This window comes from Rattus rattus, chromosome 2 (assembly GCF_011064425.1).
Source record: "Rattus rattus isolate New Zealand chromosome 2, Rrattus_CSIRO_v1, whole genome shotgun sequence".
NCBI classification, from domain to species: domain Eukaryota; kingdom Metazoa; phylum Chordata; class Mammalia; order Rodentia; family Muridae; genus Rattus; species Rattus rattus.
Genome location: NC_046155.1, coordinates 69,069,773 through 69,096,462, shown reverse-complemented (window position 1 = coordinate 69,096,462; position 26,690 = coordinate 69,069,773). Strand labels below are relative to the sequence as shown.

The following is a 26,690-nucleotide window of genomic DNA, read 5'->3' as shown; positions in this document are numbered from 1 at the left end:
CCCTGACTTCCCCAGACCCCTGAGTCATACTGTTCATCACAGTCTAGAGAATTTCCAGGGATTCTGTTGCTCCCGGGTTTCAAATTCTTGAATACTTCTACCCTGTATGAAGGACAAAAGCTAAATGTCCTATATGTATGTGGGTGTGCACACACGTGTGCATGTGTATGGAGGCCTGAGGTCAACCTTGGGTGTCATCTTTCAAGAGTCATCTACTTTGGGGTTAGGGGTAGACAGGGTCTCTCTACATAGCCCTGGCTGTCCCAGAACTCACTAAGTAGATCAGGTTGGCTTTGAACTCAGAGGTCTGCCCGAGGTCTGGAGGGCTAAAAGCATGAACCACCACACCCAGCTAATCTACGTTGTTTTTTTGTTTTTGTGTTTGTTTTTTGAAGACCGGTTATCTCTGGAATTTGAGGCTCACCAATTCAGTTAGGATAACTGACCAGTGGGACCAAGGATGCTACCTTAACCCCTAGACAGGGATACTAAGGTACAGAAAGGTGGCATAAATTACCCAGGATGAAGACCTAGCTGCCCCAGATAAAGAGCTCCAGCAGGAAGCAGGTCCTGTCTCCCTCCAGCCTCTGTTGTCTCATTGGTTCGGTTCACACACACTCTGACTTCTTCAGCAACCTAGGAATAACACGGGGATTTCTCTAGACTAGTGGGTTTTAACTTTCCTAATGCTGTGACCTTTAATATAGTTCCTCATGTTATGGTGACTTCCAATCATAAAATTATTTTCATTGCTACTTTGTAACTATAATTTTGCTACTGCTGTGAACGGTAATGCAACCCCTGTGAAAGGGTTGTTCTCCCCCACTCCCCAAGGTGTCGCCCCACAAGTTGAGAACCACTGCTCTAGACGCCTCCTCCTCCCAGGGTTCTGGAGGTGAATTAGTCACACACTAGTAACAATGACCCACAGGCCTTTCCTGCAGTGGCTCCCCTGGCCGGCCCAGAGCTGCCCTGGGGAATGCTCAGACCGCAGCATGAAGGGCTGTTTTCCTTCTGCCTAGAAGCTGTAGTTCCTGGAAGACAGAGGTGCCCAAGACTACGTCCATACCATGAGGGTCTGGCGAGCCAAAGGTGCTCCCAGTTTGATCAGGAAGCTCCAGGTGCTCTCACCTAGGGAACTGGCTTGGGGAGGAAAAGACACTCACTCCCGAATGTCCTGGAGCCCCCAGAGCACCACTGCCTCTCAAATGAGGCATGGAAAATCACCAAGTGGCATGTGAATGCTTCCCTGGCATGCTCCCAGGGGAACTCCTATTTTTTCTCTTCCCAGGAGATCAAACCTATTATGTCAACACTGGGCCATGATCTGAGTGACCTTCAGAAGATGGCTTATTACATAACCCAAGGATGGAGACTGGGGACGAGAAGGGAATCAGGCATCTGTGGAGGGTTTTCCTGAAGCACGGATTCCCCCACCAAGGTTCTACAGTACCATGGACACATCTTTCTCTAGGAAAATAGGAAGGCCATGTGCCAATCACTCCAACCACAGCCTGCTGCACGGCTGGCAGGACTTGGCCCACCAACAGCACAAGCACAGCAGGTTGACCAGAGCTGCAGAGTAGCTGTATCAGGGAAGCTAACCCATGAGCACGGGAGAAAAACTGCAGGCTCTTCAGCTGCAGCTGCTTCTTTTTGCAATTGCTTTTTCTTAAAATGTGCGTGTGTTCTCATGTGTAAGAGGATACACATGTGTGCAGAGAAAGGCACCAAGCGTCCGCTGTCACTCTCCATCTCATCTTTATGATTTTTTGGTTTTTGCGTATATGAGTATTTTGCTCATATGTATGTCTGTGCATCACATGCATGCCTGGTGCCCAGGGAGGTCAGAAGAGGGCACCGAATCCCCCAGAGCTTAAGTTATAAACAACTGTGAGCCACTATGTGGGTGCTAGGAATCAAACCCAGGTCCTCTGTAAGAACAAGTGTTCTTAACCACCGGACGATCTCTCCAGGCCTCTAGCTCCTATTTTTCACCTAAGCTAGCAGCTAGCACAGCCCAATGATTCCCCAGTCTCTACTTTCTGCCAGCCTGGACCACAAGCAGCTCCTCCCATGGGTGCTGGGCTCTGTGCAACATGCACTCTTAACCACTATGCAACTCCCACAGTCTCTCGCCTTTCTTTTTATACAGCCGTGTTCAATTGAAAACTACATGCTAGGTCTATAGTGCATGACTTCGTACTATTCTCCTGAGAAAAGTGAGAGTAATTTCATTTTACAGACTCAGAGGGGCCAAGTGTGTGCCTAAGGGTGTACAGATCAGATCAGAAATGGTAGGATAGGGATAGAGCCCTGACTCACCTGACTTCAAAACTCACATTACATCCCACAAGGATCAGTCACTGACAAAGGTCAGGTGATAGGAGAGGGACTCACCAGGGCCCAAGCCTTCCTGGGGTTTCCAACTCACTATATGGCTTTGGGCAAGTCTCCGACTACCCCTGCATGCTAACAACCATGTCCTCCAGTGAGGGATAAACTAGCACAGGAGAAGCAGATGGTACTGAACCACTGATTGGGCAGCAGGGGCTGCCAAGCTGGCCCCCTCTCAGTTCACCTAGACAAACTGCCATGATTGGTTAGCAATGGCTGTCAGGGGCATGGATGAAGGCATGTTAGGTTACTATGCCCAGAGCTGCCACAGCTCAGCATCCACAAACTCCAAGAACACAGGTTCTCTGCTGGGGTCCAGAACATCTGGAGCGTCCATCCCCTATGCTGCTGGGTTTTGTCTTCACTTCTTCGAGCACTTCTTTCGTTCCAATACAATCCAGAGCGTCACACCAGGCTGCACTTCATGTTGTAGACGCTCCATCTCTAAATTCCTCTCACTACCATTGATAGGAGGTGTTTCCACCTCAACAGCGAGGCCGACGAGGGGCCAAGGCAATAGGCAAGGCAATTGGTGAGGCACTGGACACTGACAGAGTAGACAAGAGAAGACCACAAAGGCTTAGGCCAGCTAGGCCCACAGCCAGGGATTTGGTCAAGAAAATGGAAGGCTGACCCACAACTGCCAAGTCCAGCAGCATGAAAAGCCACTCCACATGCCAACTAGAAGTGCTACTGTCCCCTGTTAAAGGCAACTCCACTGGTACACAGAACAAAGAGAAAGAAGGCTGGCTGAAAAGAGTTTCATCCAAGGGTGACTCTACCCAGCAAAGAGCCAGGAGTTATCACTAAGCATCTGTTATAACCCCTGCTGATGCAACAGCAGCCCGCCAACCAGCAAAGCCCTGTGGCTCCGTTCCACCAGGCTCTCTAAACCCACGGGCAGGACCCCAGCTCCCAGTGCTCCCCTACCATATGCCAGCATGCTTATTTCTACCCCGTGCTCTTTCCTGCCCCACAACACCCAGCCAGCTTTCATGAGTTTCTCAAACATCTGCTAACACAACAGTTGCTGCCTGTTCTGGGGCCTCCTCGGGGAGCTTGAGGGTGCAATGTGTGGGCAGCTGCAATCAATCAAACCTCTGTTTCGGCATCCTGAGCCCTCCCTATGAATGTCTTGCCTCTGTTTGAAGCTCTGTTGAAAAATACAATTTGTTTTCTCTTTCAAATTGACCAGCCTGGAGTTAAAAACACAGCACCCAGGGGCATGGCATTCATGAGTAATATTATTAATTGTTGATTTTCTGAAGTCTTTGCTCACACACATGATCCACGTCTGAATGATACTACATGACTCGGGACTTGCTGGGAGACAAGCAATGTTTGGTGGTCAGGCCAGGTCTCAAATGAAGCAGTTACTATCAATGTCGGGGAAAGTCTGGCTGCTAAACAGCTCTCAATGCTCAGACCAGACCCGTCCTCAATGCTGGCCACTGGCACTGTGTAAACAGGAGGTTGCGGCTTTACAGAACACCACAGACAACCAGGACCTCAGAAGACCACTTGAGGAGGAAAGCATGGGAAGAGATCCGAGAGACCAGACCCAGGCAGGACTGGATCACATGGATTCCCACGCGCCTTTGAGCAGCTCACATCACAGAGCAGAGGCCATAACTAAAAATACAAGGAAGGTATTGTTTCTCTTCCTGGGTCTCCTTACTACAATCAACCTTCTTCACTCTAGGTCCAGCCGACTGTTAGCTGCAGCCTCGTCTGTGGCGCCCTGGCCACAATCTTAATACTGAGATTTTAAGACAACACGACCTAAGACAATTGGAAAGCAACCTTTTACTGCAATTTTACCTTTACTGCTGAGAGGATGAGGGCCACCACTGCTGGTAAAGACAGCTGTGGCCCAGAGATATGGCAGGGGACAGGGTAGCTGTGGGCCCTGGGGATATTTCAGCCCTGGTTACAAGAGTGCTTGCTGGACATGGGGAGGGAATACTCACATATGGCTAACTCCCTGTGGAGGGAGGTAAATCCTCTTCTGTCACCATTTCACCACCTTAGCAGGCATGCTGGTGGCCAGAGAACTGCTTCCTTACCATTTGCAGGAGAAGAGGATAAGGCAGAAGGATGAAAAACAAGGGGTGGTAGATGGCTAAGACAGAAAGGGACACTAGGACAGGAGGAAGCAAGAAAAGCAGCATCGACAATAGCAACAGACTGTACCCTGCAGTTGTTCACACCTCCGCTCTAGCCCTAGCAAGCACAGTTTGAACTGTGCCTGTCAGCACTCACCATTCAAGAAACAGTACACTGGGTAACATGGGTGTGGTGGGCATGAGTGTATGGACAGATATACAAATGTTCATAAAAAAACTATAGATAGATATACACATAGAAAGATAGAGATAAACATACATGCATGCATGCACACTATAATGAATATTATATTGGTGAACTGTAATGTGCTGGAGATCACTGAAAAATACCTGGGGAGTGGGGTTACTCCCCACTTCCAGACCCAAGAAAGTATGTCTCAGTGTGTGCTCTCCAAGATGGCTTGTTTGTATTGTGCAAACTAGCACAAGGAGAGCCATTTCCAACAGGGGCCACTGTCCCTTATCCCATGATATAAAGGTACCTGCAGTGGCAATGGGAAGTCTGAAGCTCATCCAGAAAGATGAACAGGGACTCCTGCTATCTGCCTCCCTGACTTGATGATATTTTCTATCTGTTGCTTCTGTCTGTCTATCTGCTACTGGCTGTTTATTCTTTTATTTGGACTTACTATATATAATAAACTCATTCTTTTAAAAGAAAAAACACAGCTATCAAAAGCATTCTCCAGATTATATAGAGCACATGCACACACACAGACACACATGCACATGAACACTCAAATATAAGTTCACATTAAATACACATTGGCTATTTCCCCAAATCCCCCCTCACTCCTGTGTTGGTTGTGGACCTGCTACACAGTACTGGTCAGCAAACTGCCTAGGACTCTAGCAACATAACCCCTTTTCTGGAGCCTTCCAATTCACCAGCACCTCTACATATGGATATAGAAGTCACTACTCTGTCCAGAAAGGTTCTGGCAGGCCTAGGAACCAGCAGAGCCCCAGTACCCTCTCAGGGTTGTAATAGATAAGCCCTGACATAATACAGGCTCTGTCAGGGAGCTTGTGCCTATGGCGTGTGCTCCTCCTAAACCAAGGGGTAATGGAGACTAGGGCCTTGGGGTCTAGACCTCTGAGCTCTTTACCCTCTCCTGCTATCTGGCTTTCAGCTCTCATCCTAACCAGGCCTCTTTTCTATGGGCAGATTAGAGAGCTCTGGCTCCCACCAGCTATTGTGAAGGCCAAAGGAAAGCCCCACAAGTTCACTACCCTCAGGGTCTGTTCCTGGCCCCAGTGGGCCCCTAAAGGGAGTTGGTTTATTAGAACACCCAGCTGCTCCAAAGGTCTAACCAAAAAGACACTTTGTACCTTTATCTAAAGAGTTCATACACCTGGTCTCAGTGGCCACATGTAAAGAGGTTTCTTCACAAGAACATGAAAGTGGAACAAATATACGAACCAAGATCAAAGACCTACGAACCAGTTAAGAAGGCAGCTTGAGGAAGAAAGGGCTGTGCCAAGCCTATCCTACAGCTATCTTCCTCCCAGACATGTGGACACTGTAGTTCTCTAAGCAGCTAAAGGCCTCTAGTAAAGCCACAGCATGCAGAGGGTACCAGCCTCAACCATCCTCCGGCAAGGTTTGGTCTCTGTACACCAGTGACATGCCTTCCTCTTGTGAACCCAAACCCAGAGCCCTACCATATCCTGGCTGATTCCAGGACTCTTAAAAAAAAAAAAACTGTGCATGAGTGTTTTGCCTAGAGGTAGGTATATATATGCCTATCACGTGCTGCCTGATGTTCCTAGAGGTCAGAAGAGGGTAGCAGTTCCCTTGGGACTGGAGTTGTAGGCAGTTCTAGGCTACCAAGTGGGCACTGGGAGCCAGACCATGTCCTCTACAAGAACAGCAAATGTACTGAAGCCATCTCTCTAGGCCCCTAACCCAGGACTCTTTACAGACACATAAGGACTATCTCAGTGGTTATCAGATCCCTTGGCAAGTAAGGCCTACCTACTGAGAATGTATACTACTGCATGGAGAGCCGAAGCAGGCAGAGCCACAGAGGGCTAGCCAGAGGTAGATGATGGCGGGACATGGACCATGATCCACAACTCCATCCTCAGGGTCTAACCTGTGGTGGATAGGGTGCATATTCCCAGGGCATTCTCTCCTTTCCCTGAGCTTTGTACCACCTACATAGTCAAGGAGTCAGCCAAGGCGACAAGCAGAACCAGGGTGGCCTTCTCAGGCTCCATCCAGTACGCCTTCCTGGATCTTGGAGGCCTGCCTGGAACCAATGAGGCAAGCCATACATTTGGGTACAACCCCACTGAGCAATATATTTTTAAACAGTGTCTACATATGTGAGGCCAGAAAATGTCTCCCGCAATGCAGTGCTGTTACTCCAGCTTGTGGCTAGTAAGATCTAATAACACGTGTAAGCTGCCTTTATTACCTCTCTGGCTTATTCACTAAGAAAACAGGCTTGGCATTAAAAAGTAACTGAGGCTATGTATCACACCCAGAACTTAGGGCTCAGAAGTCACCCAATGCTGTCCCCTTTCAACCTATTTCAGTCTATCTGGAGAGAGAAACTTCCTCTTGGCATCCAACATATGTGTTCAGTTACAGTCCAGGGGGGTAAGGCAGAAAGATCTCCCACACGGGAAGGAGGAAGGGACTCTCGTGGAGCCAAGATGAAAGTCATGGAACCTGCACATGGAAGAGGGCAGCAACTCTGTCCCAAGCTGACCCATGGGCACAGGGGTGGCACAAGCACATCACCAACTTGTCCCCAGTTGTCCTGGACATGTACTGGGCTCATATGTGAAAGTGGCTCAAAATTGTAGACCCTGAAGCCACCTCAGATACAGATACCTGCACCTTGTCTTCAGTGGGGGACTGACAAGCTTGGAGAATTAAAGGAACAGAAGGTAACCCCATGCATAGAAACATCTTTGTTGTAAATAGAGAGCTCTACTGCGGAAGTGTGTGTGCATTTATGTTTGTGTATACATGCCTGTGTGTGTGCACACGCCTATGTAGCATGAGAACTGAAGATTGCCTGCTGGATATACCTGCCTGGTGCAGAACAGGCACTATGAGCCTGCCTGCCTTGGGTCTGCCCATGGTCTGAAGAACTTGGTCAACTCTCCTGAGAACACTCCCTCACTAGCAAACAAATCTTCATTGCCTCAAACCAAACAATAATCAATGCTTTTATACATAACACCCAAAACTAATACTCACACCACAGCACTGAGCAAGAGGCTCTCCTGGGTAGGCACACAGCTAGTAGTGCCATGTTTTGTCCACCTTAGCCATCCATCCTAGAGTTAATGGTCACAAGGACCAATGTCATATACAGCAGAGGCCTCACCATTTTGGTCACATCCTATGGCCACCATAGCAGGCACCAAATGCAGCCAGCCCTCAGGCTCTGACAACTGTCCTGACGATGGGTCTAACTCCAAGCCCATCTCTCTTGGATCAATACCCAAGAGAAGAAGTGCTGGTACAATGCTGGACTCCAAGACAAAGAGGACAACAACAGCGGATGGAAGCACATGGGAAAGACTCCTCCCACAACCAGTGCTAGCAACAGTTGCAGACTAACAATTTCTGAGTAGTCTAACTGTTTGACAGTTCAGTCAAAAGAAATGATTGCTTCCCACCTTCTCTAAAGTCATCATCCATGGCCCTGATCTAGGGATCAGCATAATCCAAGTGATACTGAACACTGGTGTGTGGGTTCCAGAAGAGGAGGGACCAGCAAAGGACTAGAAGAGGATTAATTAGTGTTTGGTCACACTGGACTCCTAGCCAGTGCCTGCCTCTCACCATCTGTCTGCTCCTGTCCTACTAGCAATGGCTTAACAGGGAAAGAACATGCCTCAGTTTAAATGGAGAGAATCAGATACTTAAAACTTAAAAAAACAAAACCCTTGAAATCTTTTTTTTTTTTTTTTTTTGGAGGGGAGGAGGAACACTATGTTCAAAGCAAGGGGACTGACTCCTAAACATTTCTGAAAGTGTCACCGTCCCCTTAACAGCTAGACCAGGAACAGAATCCCAGAAACAGTGCAGTGTTTCTGCAGCTTATTCTAGGCTACTGGGGCACTTACCTGTGCCATCTTGGCAAGGTCTAGCGAAGGTCTTTGCTCCTGCACTTCGTCTGGACGCCGCCGTTTCACACCGATCTTCTTGTCATTAAGGACACACGGCTGGGAGCGGCTGCGGGCAAGCCCACTGGAGCGTCTTGCCAGCTCTGGCGTTGAGGCAGGTGTGCTGTTGGCTGAGGGGGGACAGTATTCTGGGAAGGAAAACTGCTCATGTGAACAGGAGAGAGACCGTTGCAGGTCCAGCCGGCCCCCTCCCACAGGGTGTGGGTCTGGGCTCCAGCTATCCCCCACCCGCCCACAGGGGGCAGAGCCTGGCGCTCCTCTGCAGGGTTGTCCCCCAAAGCGGTGGTGCAGGCTTGACTGGTGGCAAGGTGACGAGAGCCCATTAGCCCGGGCAGGGAGGCTGAAGCTAGAGCTCCGCTGCATGGGGCTGACACCATTGGAGTAGCGCTGGACACTGCCTCCGCTGTAGCATCGTCTCTTCTCCACGGGAGTCCAGACTTTGGACCCCAAGGGCCGCCATGACGTCCGGCAACTGGACATCTCATCAGAGAAGGATAGTGACCGGCACTGGCGTTTACTGGGAGGAGCTGAGGGGTTCCCATTGTGGTCATTTATGTTGAGGTCTTTGATTAGACTGGTCACTGCACAGGCAGTCACCGCCTCCTGGTGCCACAGAGAGCCATCCTGACACTTTTCAGGCAGACATTCCCAGATGCTGGCGCTTGGCTGGTCAATCTGAAGAGGGCATTTTCTATCCAGGTCTCGCCATCTGTCATTTTCTGGTGCATAAATACAAAGAGAAAATAAGGTCTGAGAGGCCTTCACAACAGTGCTCTGTTCTTTACAAACAGCCTGGTTGCAATATAGCACTTTGGCACCAGAAAGGTCCTCATAAATCAGCCAGTTCAACCTCCATAGATGAAAACTGAGGCCCAGAGAGGAGTAAGGCCCAACATGCTGAGTTGGAAACCAAGACTTGGGTTTCAGACCCATGCCCGGGTCCTCATCTAACTTCCTTCCCAGCACTCCAAGTCCAGACCTGCTGCCCCAGGGGTTCCTGACCCACGTTTCCTACCATGTCCTGAGTTCTGCCTTGATTGGTGACTGAGTCAGGGGAGCAGTGTAAGTTAGCATTGGCAGAAGACCATGACCAACGCTGAGTCTTGGCCACTTCAGATGGCCAAGGTCAAAATGGGGCTGGGTTTGCCTTCTACCAAAATATTCAACAATATCAGCACTGACATCAGCTGCAATCACAGCACCTTTTTAAAAATATTCATTTGATTTCTTGATGAAACTGAGGATATGTAAAGCAGGTGAAATGGGTAAGAGTAACACTTAGGCCACAGACTGCAGGGTATGATATAGGATCAGTCAAATCTGTTTGAATGAATGAATCCAAGGGTTAGCCCAACCATGGAATGCAAGATCTGAACCTGAACTTCTATTTCAGTAAAATCTTAAGAAAAAATTGTTGTTTTTCCACTACAGAATCAGACATCATACTGGGACTGTTAGGAGATGAAAGTCCCTGTTCTCAAGATTTACAAAAGCAAAGGTCAGAAGCACCTGCTGTCCAGTTAGCCCTGTCTCTGTTAGTCTGAATATACGTTTTAGCTAGCAAACGTGACAGCTTGAGCCAGGAGGTCAGTGGACCTGAAATAAAGCTGGAAATGGCTTGCAGTAAGTTATTTAAATGACACCACTGACAACCACAGCAGTTCAGATCACTCACTGGGCATGCTTCTTGGACCATAACATCCACACAGCAAACTGCCCAGGGTAATACAGCTATAGGGCGTAGTGAAAACCCAGGCCAGTCTGACATTGATCCTGCTTCAAGATACTTATGATACAGGGAAGATGCAGATGGTTCAAAAGATTGCTCTATCCCTAGGTGAGCCACTTCAGGGAGCGAGAACTGTGAACCCAGCTCTACAGTACCACTCTATTCTGTTCCTTTCAAACCAGGTGCTACTCTGTAGCCTTGGGCCTTGAATCTGTGTCAAATCTCCTGCCTCAGCTTCCCAAGTGATGGAATTAGACATGAGCCACCATGACCACACCTGGCTTACAGGGGTCACTTCTCAAAGGTCACTGAGATACACCGTGCACTGAATGTCACCCAAACAGCACCGAGTCCATTAGGTCAAGAGGGTGAGTAATGCAACCGAAGACAGTGCCTAGGAGTGAAAGGAAGCCAAACCAAGGCTTCGTATAAAATTTCTTCTTCCCAGATACTCTGCTAAGTCATGAGACAGATGACCTGAGGAGCTGCAAGCCCAGGCAGAGGACACAGGGAGAAACTGTCCAGGGTTATAAATGCTGAAAACCGGGGTTGGGGATTTAGCTCAGTGGTAGAACGCTTGCCTAGCAAGCACAAGGCCCTGGGTTCGGTCCTCTGCTCCAGAAAAAAAAAAAAAATGCTGAAAACCTCAGGAGTTGGAGAGGCAGAAGAAAGGTTTACTGAATGTTTAGCAGGCCAGCTGGGAATGATGCAGCAGTGTAGCTGAACACCCAAGACCTCAACTTAGACTCTCCCTGACCCGATGGGAGGCAGCTGTGATACCTAGCCTTCTAGGTGAATTTGGTAAATTACTTCCACATACAAACTTTACCCCAGACCCCAAATAGCTCTCTGTAAGCTGCTTATATTGTTCAGGAACATCTTTGGTAACTGTGGAAAACATTTCCTTCTGGTATTCTCTTCCTCTTGAGTATTCTCCCTTCCCACAAGTATGTGTATGTGTGGGTGTGTGGGTGTGGGGGGGGGGACTCTGTAGACCAGGCTGACCTCAAACTTGGGAGCTGCCTACCTCAGCCTCCCTAGCGCTGGGATAAAAGATGGGCGCTGCCACTGCCAGGTTTTTCTGTAGGTTCTTGAATCTAGATTAAGGTCATCAGGCTTGCACAGTAAGTGCTTTACCCACTGACTCATCCCCCTATTCAATGTTTACCATTCTCTGAAGTAGTTTTAATTTGGCATTAGTTCAGTGAATCAAAATAATAAATTCAAAACGAGGAAATATAAACTAAACTGGGCATGGTGGTATAAGTCCAGCTTAATCCTAAGAAACTGAGGCAGGAGGATCACCTTGAATGCACAGTCAGCCTGAGTTATAGAATGAGAAGAAATGCAAATTAACACTGACAGAGTCATGACTATCTATTAAAGAAGGAGAAAAGTAATTCTTTAAAAAAAAAAAAAAAAGTGGGGGTTGGGGATTTAGCTCAGTGGTAGAGCTCTTGCCTAGCAAGCGCAAGGCCCTGGGTTTGGTCCCCAGCTCGGAAAAAAAAAAAAAAAAAAAAAAAAAAAAGTGTGTGTGTGTGGGGGGTGCTGGAGAGATGGCTCAGCAGTTAAGAGCACTGACTGCTCTTCCAGAGGTCCTGAGTTCAAATCCCAGCAACCACATGGTGGCTCACAACCATCTGTAATGGGATCTTATAACCTCTTCTAGTGTGTCTTAAGAGGGGTGCAATGTACTCATATACATAAAGTAAATAAATCTTTTTTTTTTAAGATTTATTTATTTTATGTATGCAAACACACTGTCGCTTCAGACACACCAGAAGAGGGTATCAGATCCCATTACGGATGGTTGTGAGCCACCATGCGGTTGCTGGGATTTGAACTCAGGACCTCTGGAAGAGCAGTCAGTGCTCCTAACCTCTGAGCCATCTCTCCAGCCCCCTTAGGATTGAACTCTTTTTTTCCCCCCCTGGAGCTGGGGACCGAACCCAGGGCCTTGCGCTTGCTAGGCAAGCGCTCTACCACTGAGCTAAATTCCCAACCCCTGTAAATAAATCTTAAAAAAGAAAAAAAGTGGAAAGTGAATCAAAATGAAAAGAAATGACAGCAAATTGTCTAATAAGGTATAATTAAACTATTCTACAGTACGGAGCTGGTGAAACAGACCACACCACAGTACAGGTTCAAGGACTATGGCGTGGGGAAACGCCAGAGGTATGTTGCTAAAGAAGCTGTGAATAAAGCCCCACGATTCCCTTTTTTTTTTTTTTTAAAGATTTATTTATTTCATGTATGTGAGTACACCGTTACTGTCCTCAGACACACCAAAAAAGGGCATCAGACCCCATTACAGATGGTTGTGAGCCACCATGTGGTTGCTGGGATTTGAACTCAGGACCTCTGGAAGAGCAGTCAGTGCTCTTAACTGCTGAGCCATCCTCCAGCCCTCCACGATTCCAACTTAGTCAATATATAGTATGCTATACAGGAAACAAAAAGAAACGGACCAAAATATTAATGAATGATTGTCAGATGGCTGGTTAATTTACGCTTTCTTAGTTGTGTTTTTCATGTCTGTACATTTCGTGAGGAAAGTTTATTAGTGAGTATGTGAGAACCGTGGCTGCTGAGCCTATGGTGCTGTGTGTGCTCTGCCTTAGTTCTGGGAAGGAGGCCTCTAGAACAGGGCCTAAACTCATCTTCCTCTGGGTTCTCTCCTGTGGGTTTTCAGAAAGTCGCTGGAACTGACGTCCATTTGAGGCCAAGACACTGAAAACACCACAGAGCTCAGGGGTGTGGTAGGCTGAGGAAGGAACCTACCAGCCTATCTGGCAGTGAGGGACCAATATGGTACCACAGCTGGTGCTTGGGAGCCTGGGACACAGGACAGAACGAGAAGAGGCTGATCCTATGTACGGAAGTTTGCATTTGCTCTTTATTCTGCTGGGTACCAGTTCTGAAGTACAACTTAGGAGGACTCTCCACAGTCCTTCTCGGAGTGTGCCAAACAGCAGACCTAGCAGGGAGGGGGAGGACGTGAAGGAAAGGTGGTGACAAAATGAAGGCAAAAACTGTAGAAGGGGCTGTGCGTGTCCATGAGCTCTTCCTTCTTACCACCCTCAATCTGTGCTAGGCCACAAGCCCTGCACCCTACTCTGCACAAGGAAAGCACTGCTGGTGCACATCGACAGCATCCGTGTGGCCATTTGTATGTCTGCAGCACAGATTCTAGTGGTTTCTAGCTTTATCACTTTGAAAAGTACAAATACAAAAAAGTAAAAACAATCAATGCTATGTTTAGCTCTCGAGTTTCCACCCTTCACTGAGGGTCTAGAAACCAAGTCATTGGGTCAGATCTCCAGACAAAAGAACAGGAATAGAAGTTAATTTTTAATGGCAAACTGCCCTATGTGTGAAGCCCCAACTTCATAGAACACAAAGAGTTCTGAGAAGACAGCGAATGCCCCCGCCCGGCCATTCAACATTATCATTTCTGCATAAACAACTAGAACTTTTTCCAAAGTGACAAAGACCATGGATTTGGAGGAGCAATGGTCACTTGATAGGGTTAGAAAGGGCAAGGCCCTTGGTTTGAATCACAGTTCTCCACATTTCTTAATCCCTCTCAGCTACTGAGAGAAGACACAGGCCCAGCAGAGTGCCCAGATCGATCTCTCAGAAATGGCAGCTATCAGTGTAATTCTGAAAGGACAACACTGAAAAACATGTTTGTGTTGGGGATCTGATCTTCTGTACCTGGGTACCAAGGTCTGTGGGTGGACTCAGGCTAAAGAGGGACCCAGTATTTTCTCTATTTGAAACCAAGGTTGTGGTGAATTTTCCAAGGTATGGTTCCAGGATTGCATGCTGGATGGGAGGAGGTGGAACTTGGAGGTAGGAAGTAGAAATGCAGAATCTTGGTTGCCACAAATTTGATTCTTAAGACTAAAGCTGGTGGGTTTGCTTTACTTCTGCTTTGGGCAATTAGAGGATGGCAAACTTATAGAAAATATCTCTTTGCTTTTTAAGTCCTTAAAAATCCATGTTTCACAGGCCAGGTGGGAACTCCCTGACTTCCATCTCAAATGGCACATGGCCTACATTATGCCATTCCTATTGTATCATAAAAAGTTCCTCGATGTTCCTAGCGCACCCACTTCACAAGTGTGAAAGTTACACAACAGGGAGAATGTGTGTGAATGCATGTATGTGTGTGCGGGGGCTGGAGGGTTCAGTATTATCAGTTTGCCTGTGGATGGAAGGATGAACCACACAGGCAAAAACATTCCGTGGGCCCAGCTCTCCCACAAGTGACCCATGTGATCAAAATCCCTTCCAAAGCTGAGGCTCAAGGACTGAGGCTGAAGTTTCTGACCGGCTATTCTTTGAGAAACAATGACATGTACCCCAGATTTACATTTATAGGGCCCAGTCCTGCTGTCCTGGCCACAGAGAGGAGAGGCTGCTGGGTACACAGATTTCGAGCTTTAAGAAAAGCACTTGAAGGAACACAAACAGCATCTGACCTCAAATGTTCTTGTTTCCATTTCTGCACTCTGACTGGGAAATTCCCAGGGGCCCAGGTTCTCAGGGGACTGTAAGACTTCTTATGTTCAAGAGATAGAGGAGTTTTACAGCCCTGGAGATCTCAGTGCTATGTTTTTGATAGTCTCTTAAAGTGATACAGCCATAACACAATGAGGTTTCTAGATAAGTAGTTACATACTGACTCAAGAGATCTGATTCTTGCAGCCTTCAAAAGCCCAGGAAGCAAGCCACCAGCCAGAACTGTGGCTGACTCATTCCTGGATTTCATACCTGTCTACTTGTGCTGACAGGGAGGTGTAGTTATGTATTGACTCCCCCACCCCCAAGGTTGTGGTGTGCTAAGGTGGCCTCAGGGCTGCAAAGACTGTCTGTCTAGGGCAGGAGCTCACCAACCCTTTAAGAGGGAGATTCCAGAGAGCCGGCTGTCTTTCTAAAGGCAGCTTTGCTAACCTGATCTGTTGACAAGAACATCAAAGGACAAGCGAAACAATAACTTGAGCTTTCCCCCAAGGTCTCATCTGGTTAGTTGGTTGGTTTAGTTTATTTTTTAAATACCAGAGTCTGACTCTATAGCTCAGGCTGACTTGAAACTCACTATGAAACCCAGACTGGATTTGAACTTGCTGCAATCTTCCTGCCTGAGCCTCTTAGATGATGGGATCACAGACATCACTTCTGGCTTCCCCATCTGCTTTTAATGAGGTTTAGAGCCTGTCACCAGAATGGAAACTTACTAGAAGCTGAGTCAGGAAGAAAGGCTTCTAGGCTTCTCTGCTTTAGCCTTTGGCCCTGCCTTGTCTTAGGGACATAGACACCAAGTTCATCTCACAAGGACCTCACACAGACAACGGGTTAGGATGGCTGAAGGTGGGTATCCCACTCGGTCTCACCTGGGCAAACAGGAAGGCTGACCTGTGGGGTTCTAAAGAAGGGACAAAGATAAGGGTGTAGAGTGGCTAGCAAGGCCTTTGCCTCATTAGTAGGGCGGGGACTGCAAACAGCAGCTTTCATGCTTTTGGCAAGCCTGTAGTCTTGCAAAAAAAAAAAAAGTTGGCCGGGGGCCGATGGGACCACTGAGATATAAAAACTACACCACCCTCAACGTTGAAGGCACAGGCCTTTGCTTCTTCATTTGTACAAGGTGCTGTGGAGTCCTGACAATCCTTTCAACCTTGACAAGAGCCTTGAGCTCCATCCCCAGGATCCCAGGAGTACTTACAAATGTCAGGGAAACTAGTATTCTCCATAGCAGAACCGTTCCAAAGGACTGGAAAGGCCAGCTTGGCTATTTTTTGATTCCCCTCATGTTTGGGGCACATACAGAGCATGTGAGACAGACAGTTCTCTAAACCTCGGGCACACCAAGGCCAGCTACGTTTGCATTAGATGAGGGGACTAGCAGCAAGGACAGCCCCTCAGAAAGCTGTCAATAGATGTGTTACCTACACATTGGGGTCCTTGCTGAAGCTGAGAGAGAACATGACCATGCACTCTAAGCAACTGTTTATATCCTGGGCCATCACAGCAATCCCTGCCCACTGGTGACACTGGGCTTCAGCACAGTGCCATGTCCTCTTGGCACACCCAGTTGGCAAACAGCAGACCTGAGCATGCTCTGCGGTCCTACAGCCATACTCCGGTGACTAGGACAGGATGTTCCTGACTTGCCCACCGCCTATCCTTCTCCACTGAGAGACCAACACCCAAAGGTAGTACAGTAGCCATTCTCTGGCCTGTGGCATCACTGCGGCCCCTCCCTCACCCTCGTGAGAGGGCGGCCTAGGAGGCTCGCTTGTCACTATACGCAGCTGTCTTGTGCTAACTCTGTCTACTTCCATTGTGTACTTCATCCTGTCTGGAACCAATAAAAGGTACATGAACTGAAAAGCATCCTGTGTGGATTTTAAAAATCACATACATATGTAACCACAACAAAGACAAATTCAAGCTGTAAAGAGTTTTCTTTTTAAGCAGACACATGTATTTGTATGTGGATGTACTTTTTCACTGGAAACAAATCACATACTAGCCTGTATTAGTCCATGAGCAAGTTCTTCTAGGAGGTCCTGGCTCTAAGACCACAATCAAAACAACCCAAGACCTGTGCTGAATAATGCTGGTATGCTAGCGGTGCTCTTCCGTTTGTTTTAGTCATCTGACTGCAATGGAAACTACCTATCCCCGAATGCCAGCTTCTCCCTCCACACAGGTACAATCAAGGGCCACTTTCAGTGATCAACTAAGGCTGAGTTAAGAGGCCAAAGCCCGCTGAATCTCAACATGAAATCTCTTAGCCCTATGCAGCTCAACACAGCCAACTGGTTTCCCAAGGAACTCCATTCACAGAGTGCCCCGGGGAGCAACCCTTTTATGTACAGAGTAGACGTTAACAGCCGAGTAATTAAACACAGAAAGTGAGGCTTATAATTAAAATGCTGACAAACCTGAAGCAGAGCGGCACAAGTCGGCTGCTCTAATGTTTTTACAATTCCTTTTTATACATAATGTATGATCCTTCTGCTCAAGTTTCCTCTATGTTCCTTGCCTGTGAAATATAATTTACATTAATAAATAATTTATTACCATAACTCCTGAAGTAATTATGGGTTTTCATCCTTTTTTTTTTTTAAAAGCATATGAATTGTTTTGTTCTCTGTCCACTGACTTGTATTTACTCGATGTTTCCTAGTGGCCTTTTGGGAATAATTGGTGTTGCTCTCCCCTTCTCACGTCTTACGTGATTTCTAATCTCCTGGCCTGAGTGGTGAGAAAGATGGAATGTGTGGTATCTACTGTCCTGATGAAATGGGGCTCATTTAACAGCTGCAATTAGCCAAAGGTGATGAACAGGGCCTGCATTCACCCCAGCTGCCCTGCTCTATCAGAAAGAAAAGAGGAGGAGAGGAGGAGGAGAAAGGTGGCGGCAGCGGCAACATAAATGTGACACCAAGCAAGCATGAAGCAAGCATCTCCTAGAGGCTCCTAGGCTCAGGCTGGATGTCACATGCAGCCCCTGCTTCACTGGACCCAGGAGGACATCCCTCCCACACTCCCTCAACACACCGAAGTAGATGCAGGGAAGGGTGCTGCTCTCGGCCCAGAGGGCAGGCTGGGAACTGCCATTCAACTCATGTCATGAGTAGACGCCTCACTGGAAATTCTGCCTTAGCACAGAGGTGTGTGGGAAAGATCTGGAGGTGAGAGTGGAACCCCGTTTTCTACTAGAAGAAGCTGACCTGGCACCCTAAGAAGGAACCTTCAACTGGGTACAAAGCAGGTAGACAGGGTTGGGCTTTGTTTTGTCCTGCATCTTCTTCCATCCACACTTAACCCAGATTTTTTTCTCTTCCTCACTTTAAAAAAGTGTAAAAATAACTTTGTATCATGTTCCCAAATTGAGGTAGGGCACAAGAGTAGGGAAGGGTCTGGAATCCAGTTAACAATCACAAGAATGAGGCACTTTAAAAAATAAAGCAAAGCACACACTGTTAAGAACATCTGACTACACTGTTGGACGTAAGTGGGCACCTGCGTAGCTTAGCCACCAGGAAGGACGGCATCCTGTGAAGCAGCAGCAGCCCAGGGCTGCTCTGTGCGCCCTGATGCTCTGGCTGGGCCTTTCTTCAGGTGCCTAGGAAACTCCCCACACCGGTTCCCAGCTCCAGCCCTCGGGACGGGGTTAAAAGGGAAAACCCTGAGTCACAGAGCAGCTGGGGCTGAGGTGCTGAGTATGATGATGGACATTTTATCTTCCCTCTGCACTGTCCAGCCCTGGAAGGGCCAAAAACCCTCTTGAAAAGTCTGGCCAGCCCCTCCGGGTGTTCTCCTCCCTGCTAATGAAAAGCAGGCACACCCAAGATGAAATCTCTCTGCCTAAGGTGCAACTCCCAGTGAGCCACAGTGATCGCACAAGACGAGCCCACGAGCTACTCCATTCTTGGAGTAAGTGGGCTGGAGAGCTGACGGAAGCTATGTGCTCCAACTCCTAGGGAAGTAGGAAGGCCTCTGGCTGCTGAGACCTCTGGCTCGAAAGCTGTTGGAATGAGACAGAAGGTGGAAGGACCTCCTACCTAGAGCAGCTAGACTTTGCCAGAAGAAAAGATCAAGGAATGGGGGAAATGGAGTGTACTGCCACGTGGCTCTACTGGTCTCACCAATTTTGGCACATAGAATTTACTGTCTGTGGCTCTTTCTCCTCCACTAGACATAATGTTCCTTGTAGATAAGACAGGGTCCCTTTCATTCTGCCCTGCACTAAGTGTCTAGCACATGCTAAACGCTCTATGAAAATCTATGAGGACAAGCCCCTGAAACCACCTGTGGTGAATGAAAGTCCTGGTAAGACATGCTGTGACATGGGACACGGCTCTGCTGAGTCAAGGAAGCTGTGAGCAGGCAGACAAGGGGCATGGAGCTGGAGAGCCAGAGTGTCCGTGCATGCTGCTATTCCAACAGTAGGTATTACCCCTGCCTCTACTCTAGCTGAATGGTAGAGCTTTGAGCACTGGCCTGCAGGATCCAGAGCCAGTGGGGAGCCAGTGGATAGGGCTTCCTGAAGAGTCTGCCTGTAAACACAGCTTGGCACGGTCTCCAAGCCCTGTGCCACCCCGGATAGAAAACATGCTGCTGGGCTCCACAGGCTCAGCCGGCCAGAGGGCCCTGGACACCCTGAGCTGCTCTTCACTTACCTCCTTCCCCTGGCCTTTACCTACCCCATGGATAACTCGGTCACACCCACTCCCAAAGGAAGCCACTATGGTCCCAGTCCTTTGCAACTACTGCTCTGTGCCCTCCCATGCTGACCTTGTCACAAATGTCCTATTGCCGTCTTCACAAGCCCACACTGCTATTGCCCAGGAGGAAACCAGGCTCAGAAACGTTAAAAGGTTCAGTACTCACAAGACCTGTCACAGACCAGACCCATTAGAGTCAGCTTTATTATACTGGAAGGCCAGAGAAGCCTAACAGAACAGTCTTAAAATGGAGGCCCACCATCCTTATGACAGCTTCCTGGTCTGTCTCTGTTGGAGCTAAGTTTGGAGTAAAGGTTGGACATTCATAACTGATCCCCATGATAAAAGAAGGCAGCTCAATTGCAAGCCTGTTCCCAGGTGCAGAAGTACAGTAGGTTTTTCCACCATGGGACGGTGGTGGTAGAAGAGAAAAGCCACTAACCATCAATGGTCATGTGAGAGTAGGCCACGGAAATGTGTTACCCAGGTGATTTCCCTGTTTGGATGTCCTCTGGGTAGCAGTATCAAAAAAGACATCTAGCATCCTCCCACCCCACCCCCCCGCCCACCCCCCGCTGGGGACTGAAGTAAGTAAAAACACAGGAGAGAGTCTCTCCAGGACTCCTCTGGGGTTTCAGCTGGCAGGAAGGACTAAGGAAAGATGTCCGTAATATGTAGCTACTCACCCATAATTCCACAGGAGAGGAGGGTAGGTCCTTGACTCATCTTTGGTGTGTGCTGAAAACAAGCAGAAAAGCTATTGACTCTTCACAGCATCAGGAGCACGTTTGCACACGACTCTGCACTGAGCTCTTTCTAAAGTCACAATTACAGGGGGACCTGCCCTTGGGCAGCAGCAGGTTGAGTAAAGGGAAGAAAGTAGCCTAAGAGGCAGCATCTGCACAGGACTGAGCCTGGCCTTTGCCTCAAGGCTCCAGAGTTTCAGACTGAGCAGACTAATGGGCTTCTGAGTCACACAGAATGCCTCTGACTCCTGGCAAGATGGCACAGATGGCATATCTCCACAGAGGGACATGGGGAGGTTTGATGCAATGACAGAACTTGGAGAGATGGCCCTCTTAGAAACACAGAGCAGTGGGCCAACTCCCTGGTGGCTCCCCAGGCCATACAGGGACCTAGAAAGAAATGCTGGCCCCCAGATGCTTATGGTTATAGTGAAGCTGTCAATCGTCCTCTCGGAAGGACACTCACTAGTTCCGTCAGGTCTCAGCCTAAGAGCTATGGCTTTCAATTCCTGGGCACTGTCCATCCATGGGGCTTCCTACTCCACTGTTTTGTGTCTTCCCTCACAATCCACACCTACCTCAGCTGAACATAGATGAAAAAGAAGCTGAGGACTCACAGCTAGACAGTAAGCTGAGCACAGAATATTCTGGGGGCTCTTGTGAATATTCTGGTGTACTCAGGTGGTGAGTGAGGAGCAGACATCCTTGTCCGGACCCTGAGGAGAAGGTCCGCCTCAAGCACACAGACATTCAGACACAATATACTCAGTATGCAGGAACAGACAGTTATCTGTATTCAGGCTGTGCTAGGGGTTGGTCATGCAATGGAAATGAAGTTCTCAGCCTGTTACACACGGTTGTAGCTTCTGAGAGGAACCCCAGACCCAACCACATGACAAAAAGAGGCAGGGCTTCTAGGGTAAGAAGTGGGTGGGAGCCTGGGTCGGCTCATAAAGTCCCAGGAGGAGGGTGGGGCTCACCAGCAACACCTGGCCTACTCAGATAAGACAGCAGGCGCCTGGCACCAGCTTCCTCACCCCATCCCGGTGCCCAATTTGGGGACCTTTGCTCTTGGCGAGCAGTACATTTATCCCATAGGGGTTTAATGGGCAGGATGGTCCTTTCCAGACTTGAGGACATAGAACGGAAGAAGGGCTCAAACCTTCAAGAGAGCATGATCACAGAGACAACTCATTACATTACAGGGAGATGGGCCTTGGGAGAGGAATATCTTGGCTGCTGTTGATAGGCAAGGTTACTGATGATAAACAACCCTTTCCCCTGCCTTTTCTTGGCTTAAAACAATCCTTAACACTACCAGGTCAGGTTACCCTCTGGTATCTAACTATCTATAGCCACCGACTGAAATCTCTAGAAAGAGTTCAAAGGGACTGAGTCTGCCTCCATCCCAGCTAACGTGGCTAGTGCTGCAGGATATACAGCTGAAAGCCACACCAAAGTCACCCAGTAGAGAGCAGGTGACAAACACAGAGAGTCTGCCATCAGGACTGTGCCACCCACACAACCGATGCAGAAGCCTACTGAACCCAGAGAGGCCCCTTACTCTCCAGAGAAGGGGTCTGAGAAGGAATGGGGATGGCCTCCTGCCAGGGTGGCTTGCCCGTTAAAGGAAACTTGGTGCTCAGGGGGTACTCGGGCTCAAGGACAACATCCATTTGGAAGATCCCTACTTAGGGACACCAAGACAGAAACCACAGAAAGCTGAGAGAACAGGAAGGAAGGAAGGCTGGCATAGTGAATGTGCACTACTGGCACACAAGTGTCACAAACGAGGGCTTGGGGCTTCGCATGCACAAGCAGGAAGCAGAGTGCAGCCACCTGTGCCTTATTATGGGCGAGCTCAAGGTCTGCTCATTCCACTGACAGGAGTGGAGGGCCAAGGGAAGCCCGAGTTGGTCCCAACGCCTGTTTGTAACCCCTGTCTCATCCTGGCCCTGCCCCTTCTGGGTATGATCTACATAATCTTCTACAGCCTGTGGGCTTTCCACCTTTATTCCAGCAGCATTCATTTTGTTTGAGCTGATTAGAGATGGCCTCTGTCAGATGAGGAACCCTGAGGCTAGAGATAGTTCAGCGGCTGAAAGCACTGGCTGTTCTTCACAGGACTCGGGTTCAATCCTAGCACCTAACTGGCTTACAACCATCTTTAACGCTAGTCCCGAGGATCACACTTTCTTTCAGCCCCCATAGACACCAGGCATGTACATGGTGCACACACATACATGCTAGCAAAACATCTATACACATCTTAAAAAAAAAAAAGAGGACTGGCTTCATGCTGGATCCCACATTAGGACCACGGCCCTGACTTGCTTTGTGAGCCCTACTTCCCTGTGTATAAGGGCACACCACATGTTGACCCCTGGCAGGTTTGCCTAAGGATTTTACTTTGGGGAAAATGGCATCCAGGAAACAAACCTTCCTATTCCCAGTCTACCAAGAATACAATAAAATGCCCACTGGCACATGCCATTCTTGTAGCCAGCTTCTAACTCTTCAAATCCTGTATTCCTAGAGTGGGAAGAGGGGATACGCAAATCACTGTGTCAAGCCAAAGGGACTCTAGCTGGGAGGCCTCTGAGACTTCCGGAATCTGCAACAGAGTGAGCTCAACTGCAGGCTGAGGTCTGCAGGGAAGGAAGCGAGAGCATGCTTCCTTTTTGCACGTCTCCCTCTTTGTGTCTGAACCCACGGAGGCTCAGTCTCAATGAGACGATTCCCGTCACAAGAGAAGCCTCTGGAATCAGGTCCTGGTAGGAAAGACAATTGCTGGAAATCAAAGTGAGGCTTCAGGGACATCTGTCTGACTGAAGAAGGCCTGGACTTCTATAAAGACCGAATTCAGGCTCCAAAGGAGAAGCTAGCAAATACAGAAACGCCAAGCCTTACTCATGGTTCTCACAGCTTTCTTCAAAGGTTACTGCCTAAAACAACTGAGCACTTTCCCCCTTTGCTGACACAGCACACAGACAGCCACAATGTGAAGGGGAGATGTTCATACCACATACCAAGAATAAGCATTGTATCATGCCTGCCTCTCAAACAGAACTTAGTAAAACGCAGCAGCAGGAAGCAGAGAATTCGGGTCTACAAAGATGAAGAGAAGCAGAAGGGAACAGTGCAATGGAGACAGGCGCTCAGAGATGCCAAGGTAGCCCCAATTTCAAGGCTGAGGGTCCCCAGGCACAAAAGTCCCCATAGCACATTTATCTACCCAGGATGAAAGACACCAGACTTCAGTTACTGTGCAGTCAGCCAGAGACCCTGGTTTGGAGCTGCTGAGGACAAAGTGTCAGGTTGTCCTAACAAGGGATAATGAGGATTCTCTGTACCTAGATAGCTGGACACAAGGCCTAATGTGGCTACCAATTTCAGAACGGGAAAATACCTTAGCTCTAGCACTCTAATGTGGCTGTGCAGAAGGCAGTGCCTCTTCTACTCCTGACTGCATGACTGAGGATAAGTATGCTGTCTGTACCGAAGTACACTGAACTCTGCCCAGAGTAACCACTAGCCTATCTTCTCTGGTCTCCAGGATTTAGAGTAGGCTGGGAGAGAAAGTTGGCCTGGCCTAAGGAGGTGGTTACTCTGGAAACAGGCTCTTGGCCTGCATGTAGGCGAATGGGCAGGAGCTGGGGGAGTTCAGTGCTCCAGGGTCAAATGTCTGGGCTGCTTTCCAATGATGGTGGCTAATGTTAGAATATGAGAAGGAAAGGCCCTCTGAACAGAGGAAAGCAACCAGGCAGACTAGGGAAAGAGGACCAGACATGGTCATGGCTATGTGGTGTGCAAGCCAGGGCTGCAAGGATGGCTTCTCCCCATACCAATCATCTCTAGAGAAGGGGCTCCTGTGCCCAGAGGGAATAGGCTAAGCACTTGTAAGTTCCTGTTCTTGCTCCTAAACTCCCTTGGGAGTAAGAACAGTCTACCTTTGTCACCAGAATTAGAGTTTTGCTGTTTTGTCTTGAAACAGGGTCTCTCATGTTGTCCAGGCTGGTCCCTAACTAGCTAGTAGCCAAAGCTGGCCTTGAACTTCTGATCCTCCTGCCTCCACCTCCCAGGTACTGTGATCATAGGTTTATAGCACCAGTTCTTAAAAAGAGAACGAGAGAGTGAAGACCATGAAAGGGCAGAGACCACTACCGGTCTTCCCATTCCTCACCAGGACTCAGGGCAGCAACTGGGGGTGCTCCAGGGTCGAAGGGTCTAGGGAACCTTCCACCTAGGGTATCCCAGACCTTCCCTCTGTGACTGGGAGGAGCCCAACACCACACCACCACACCCTGGAAGGCTGCGTCTACCATCCCAAAGGCTCCTAGCGTCGCTAGAATCCTGTTCCCTTTTGAAATCTTAACCTCCACGTCTGTTATCTTTTTGGTCTAATTAGAAAACAAAAGAGAAACTGTTTCCCGTCTTTTCTGTGTTAACTGGTGGCAGCTTGTGTGCTTCATGGACCCCAGCAACTTCCTCTGCTGCTCACAGTGAGGACTGGTTGACCTCAGGCTCTGTCTCAGGGAGCTCATCACTAGACTGACACTATTTGGATCTGTCTTCAGGCACATATACAACTTTTTTTCCCTGAGGTAGCCACAACCTTCAGAGGCTCCGCTAGCCCATGCACTACTCCCATACTGAGTTCTCTGAGCCACAGTTCCTGTCTATTTAAGGGACAGAGATGGGTACACCCCTGCCCCTGCCTGAGTACCCTCCATCGAACTCTCCATACCTTCTGTGGCCACAACAGTACTTCCTCTTATATTGAACCGGCCCAGAATGTAACAAACAGTCAGTATGTAAGATGTCAACAAACTCACAGATAAGAAAAGCTCTCTCAGGGGAGAAAGAGAGCTTGCCACTGACCTGCCATGTGGAGCAGAGGGGAGAAGGAGACAGATGGTCTGGGCCTACGTGGGCCAACAGCAAAGAGCAGAGGCAAGAAGGCTGCACTCTGGAAGGGGAGCAGAGGTTGGAAGACGTGGAGAGCAGGCCGTGAGCCCTGAGGGAGGGATGAATAAACCCCGCCCTTCTATTCTAGGAAGGCAAGGCTCCTCCCCTAGGGAAGGCACAAGGCCATGTTCCTCATGTTAGGGCTCAGGAAGGGTTCCTTCCATGACCTTGGGCCCTGGTACTAGGAACCAGCTCTGTGTGGCCAGCCCCAGCCCAGTCCTACCTTGACACTAGACAAGCACAGAGGTGGCTATGGAGGCCAGTAATACAGCTCAACGCTCAGATGCATAACCCCAGGGGGCCTCTGGGCAGCCCCTCTGCCCCAGACCATTCAAGTCCTATCTTCAGATCCTCCACCCTAAAGCCAGTTAATGCTAACAAAAGAGATGAGACAAGCATGGTGCATATGTGTGATCCCTGGGCTACACATGAAACAGAGGGACCAGAACAACAAGGTCAGAGCTGTGGCAATGGGAACAGACCATGTGCACTCACTCACTCTAACTGAACAGCTCTTATGCAAGAGCCATGGTTCCAGGAGAGAAAGGCAAAGGCCTGGCTTTCATTAAATGTCCGCCCTAGCATGAGACCATGGGTAACCTGTTAGAAAGTGGTATGGGCTAAAGAGGGGAATCCTGGGTAGACATAGGGCAGGCGGTCTGGGCGTGGGCAGGACTGAATTTGAGGGTGAGAGGCCACAGAAGGAGGGAGGATAGAGTCCTGTTAAGAGAAGAGTTCTAGGCTATGGAAGAAATCCAAAGGTTCTGAGGTTGGCGCCTCTGTGCCAGAGGCCAGTATTAGCTGGGTGGAATAAGCAGGAAGTTACAGTACTCATGAGGCAGGAGGCCCGTGGAAGGTTCTGAGCAGATGGACAGACTTGACTGGTACTTCGAATGGCTGCTGGGTGATGAACAGGTTTTAAGAGCCAGAAGCAGAGACCCAGTTACCACAAGAATCTCTGTGAGAGAGGCCAGCACATAGGGTAAGGGTGGCTGCTCAGTGAGGGTGGAGCTAACAGCGGGAAGTGACCCAATTGCAGATACACAGTCTATGTGAATTGGAAGGAAGGCGCAATGGCTGAAGCAGCTCCATTCCTGCTGGGATGGACCAAGTGTCCACCAACCAGATGAACCTCGGCTGCTTCTCTCTGCCCCAGGCCCACAGTGCTGGAGCAGAGAACAGCCAAGGGATAGGTGTCCCAGTACAAGCCTAAGGGAAGAGGCCTAAACACAGGCCAGCAGTGGGGCTGATGGCCGGGAATGAGGTGAAGAAGTGGGCAAGTCACCAAGGCAGTCGTGCCCTGCTGCAGGCCTCAGCTTTGAACTACATG

At 48.8% G+C, this 26,690-nt stretch overlaps 1 protein-coding gene across 1 annotated transcript in view; it reads right to left on the bottom strand.

Moving 5' to 3' along the window:
* Positions 1 to 26,690, bottom strand: part of Fam53b (family with sequence similarity 53 member B) — a 65,500-nt gene that overhangs the window by 37,595 nt on the left and 1,215 nt on the right. The window contains exons 2-3 of the mRNA XM_032892418.1: positions 20,333 to 20,384; positions 8,616 to 9,394 (exon numbers count right to left, since the gene is read on the bottom strand). Coding sequence (XP_032748309.1) covers positions 8,616 to 9,394; positions 20,333 to 20,384 — 831 coding nt within the window. The remainder of the gene's footprint in view (positions 1 to 8,615; positions 9,395 to 20,332; positions 20,385 to 26,690) is intronic.